The sequence below is a fragment of the Polyodon spathula genome, chromosome 46, assembly GCF_017654505.1.
Source record: "Polyodon spathula isolate WHYD16114869_AA chromosome 46, ASM1765450v1, whole genome shotgun sequence".
NCBI lineage: Eukaryota > Metazoa > Chordata > Actinopteri > Acipenseriformes > Polyodontidae > Polyodon > Polyodon spathula.
Window position 1 is genome coordinate 2,798,576 of NC_054579.1, and position 2,358 is coordinate 2,800,933.

At 39.9% G+C, this 2,358-nt stretch overlaps 1 protein-coding gene across 1 annotated transcript; it reads left to right on the forward strand.

Annotated features, from left to right (window-relative positions):
- The first annotated feature begins 590 nt into the window (after positions 1–590).
- On the forward strand, positions 591–1,457 carry LOC121306096 (chemokine XC receptor 1-like). Its single transcript, XM_041237800.1, has one exon. The coding sequence runs from the start codon at positions 591–593 to the stop codon at positions 1,455–1,457; it is 867 nt and encodes a 288-aa protein (XP_041093734.1).
- The last annotated feature ends 901 nt before the right edge of the window (positions 1,458–2,358 follow it).

The following is a 2,358-nucleotide window of genomic DNA, read 5'->3' on the forward strand; positions in this document are numbered from 1 at the left end:
TATATATATATATATATATATATATCAACAGACCAGGCTACTATTTACATTGACCCTAACCAAACGGCAATACATTACCTCAATATCGCTTGAACAATTTTGCTATTCCTGTAATGTGTATGTGTTATTATCCGTTAAGTGAAAAAAGAAGTGATATCTGAAACAAAAACACATTGGGGCAACCTTGGCCCCCATCAGTTTTACATTGTGCCTGTTTGCTTTGTGTTGGGCAAGGCTGTCCCAATGGTTTCTTGTAACTTGGCTTGTGTTTTTGGTATCTCCGCATTAAATGGCTGGGCATTTTCGATAACTTGGCATTTTTTCACATTTCTAATGTATTTTTGTTTCAGATAATATTTACAGGATACATAAGCACTGTCAAATGTGAACAGAAAAAGTCTACTGGTCTATATAATGTATATTTTAAAGCTTTGGTAACCATAGTTATTTAAAAAAACAAAACCTTGTAGACTTTGTATCGGTCCTGTTAATCTGTAACCTTTCTCTCACCAGATACTATCTACCAGTGAAACCCAGTTCCTTGTTGAGGCATTCAATGAACAATGGATTATTTCCACACAAACTCTACCATGGACTCCAACAACACCACGGCTCTTAGTACCAGTTTTAAACTGGAATGTAGAGACCATCCGGCTGGGTTTGTATTCTGGTCAGCTATAGAGATTCTAACTGCCATTCTGGGTTTGCCAGCCAATGTGACAGTGCTGTGGATTTTACTGAGGAAAGAATCTGCCCTCTCCTCTTCTGAGGTGTTCATACTGAACCTGGCTGTCATGGATGCTTTGTTTTGCCTCAATACACCCGTTGATATATTTAATGATTACTTTATGGATAATCCAATTGTTTACTTAGTAACACATTTTGTCTATAATTTTAATGTGATAGGAGGTCCTCTGTTCCTTTGTTGTATCTGTATGGAGCGTTACATGGCAGTGGTGCATCCAGTCACCTACCTGGGGTTCAAGTCACTCACCTATAGAGTCCTGTGCTCTGCTGTGGCTTGGGCTGTTACTGTTGCTTTATCCATTTATCTGAGTATAGCAACCTTTGAATTATCTACATATGTTGTCTCAGGCTACATGTCTGCCTTGTTTATTGTCATGATTTTCTGTAGCATCTCCATCCTGAGGGTCCTGAGGAGGTCTGCACCGGGGAGAGACGAGATCCATCCCATGAAGAAGAAAGCCTTCCAGATGGTTTTTACCATTTTAATGATTTTCTTAGTTTCCTATTTCCCAGCAATAGCCATGTTCCCATTTGAATCCTATTTCAACCGTATTATATTTCAATGTTATATATTGCCAGTCTGCTTTTCCTTTTTTACCCCCAGTAGCTTCATACAGCCTTTGCTCCACCTGTCTAATGTGGGTGCCTTGTCTTGTGTGCAGTGTCCGTGCAATGGGGCATGCTGTATAGCCCTGAGCCCCACTCCATGAAGTCATAATGTGGCGAGTCGCAACTATGCTTTTTTATTTTTGTAAAGTTCCTATTTAAAGACGGCCCCCCTGATGTTCTACTCTTTCCCATCCTCCTATCAAGTGTGTTGATTTGTCTCACCTGGGTGTTTCTAAAGGCTAGATTCCCATGCAGAGAAGAATGTAGAGAGAACGGGGGCTGTCATGTCGGCAGCATGTGTTTTGTGTGTACATTTCATGTCAGCAGCATGTGTTTTGTGTGTACATGTCATGTCGTCGGCACTAGCGTTGTGTAACTTTCTTCACAAAAGAATGCTGCTGCTGTTATATTTTTACGCGTGTAGGATTGTAAACCTGCCTTTGTGAGATCTACGAGTAGCGGGCAAACTATTCTTGGAATTATGAGAGAGGCATGAGAAAACCAATTTGGATATATCTTTAGTAATTGGTTATTTAGCTACAGCCTTAGCTGGCTGTTGGGAGTAAATCCCTAAGGAAAGTGACGAGTGAAAAGTACTGTTCAAAACTAAGCAGGTTTACATTCACTGTGGCCAGCTGCTTGTTAAGTGACACACAGGCTTGGTATACGGTGTAACACCCAGCAGCCTGCCGTTCTGTAGATTAGAGGGAGGTTTACTTATTTTAGTTTCTGTTCTAGAGAAACACCCCTGATGTTCACTTATTTTATGTATTGTGTTCAGTGGGAAGGTTTTTAATGATAATATCCTGTGAAGGACCTGACTTGATTTGCAATTGCTATAAATATATATTTAATGATTCTGTTGTAATGTAATATACCTGTACTGTGCTAGCAGGGGATAACACATCCAGTGAATGAATGATCTATTCATATAACCGCACTGCTTTGTGTGTGCTGGAATAAGATAGTTACATATGGTAAAATACTGGCTTGCACTTTTCT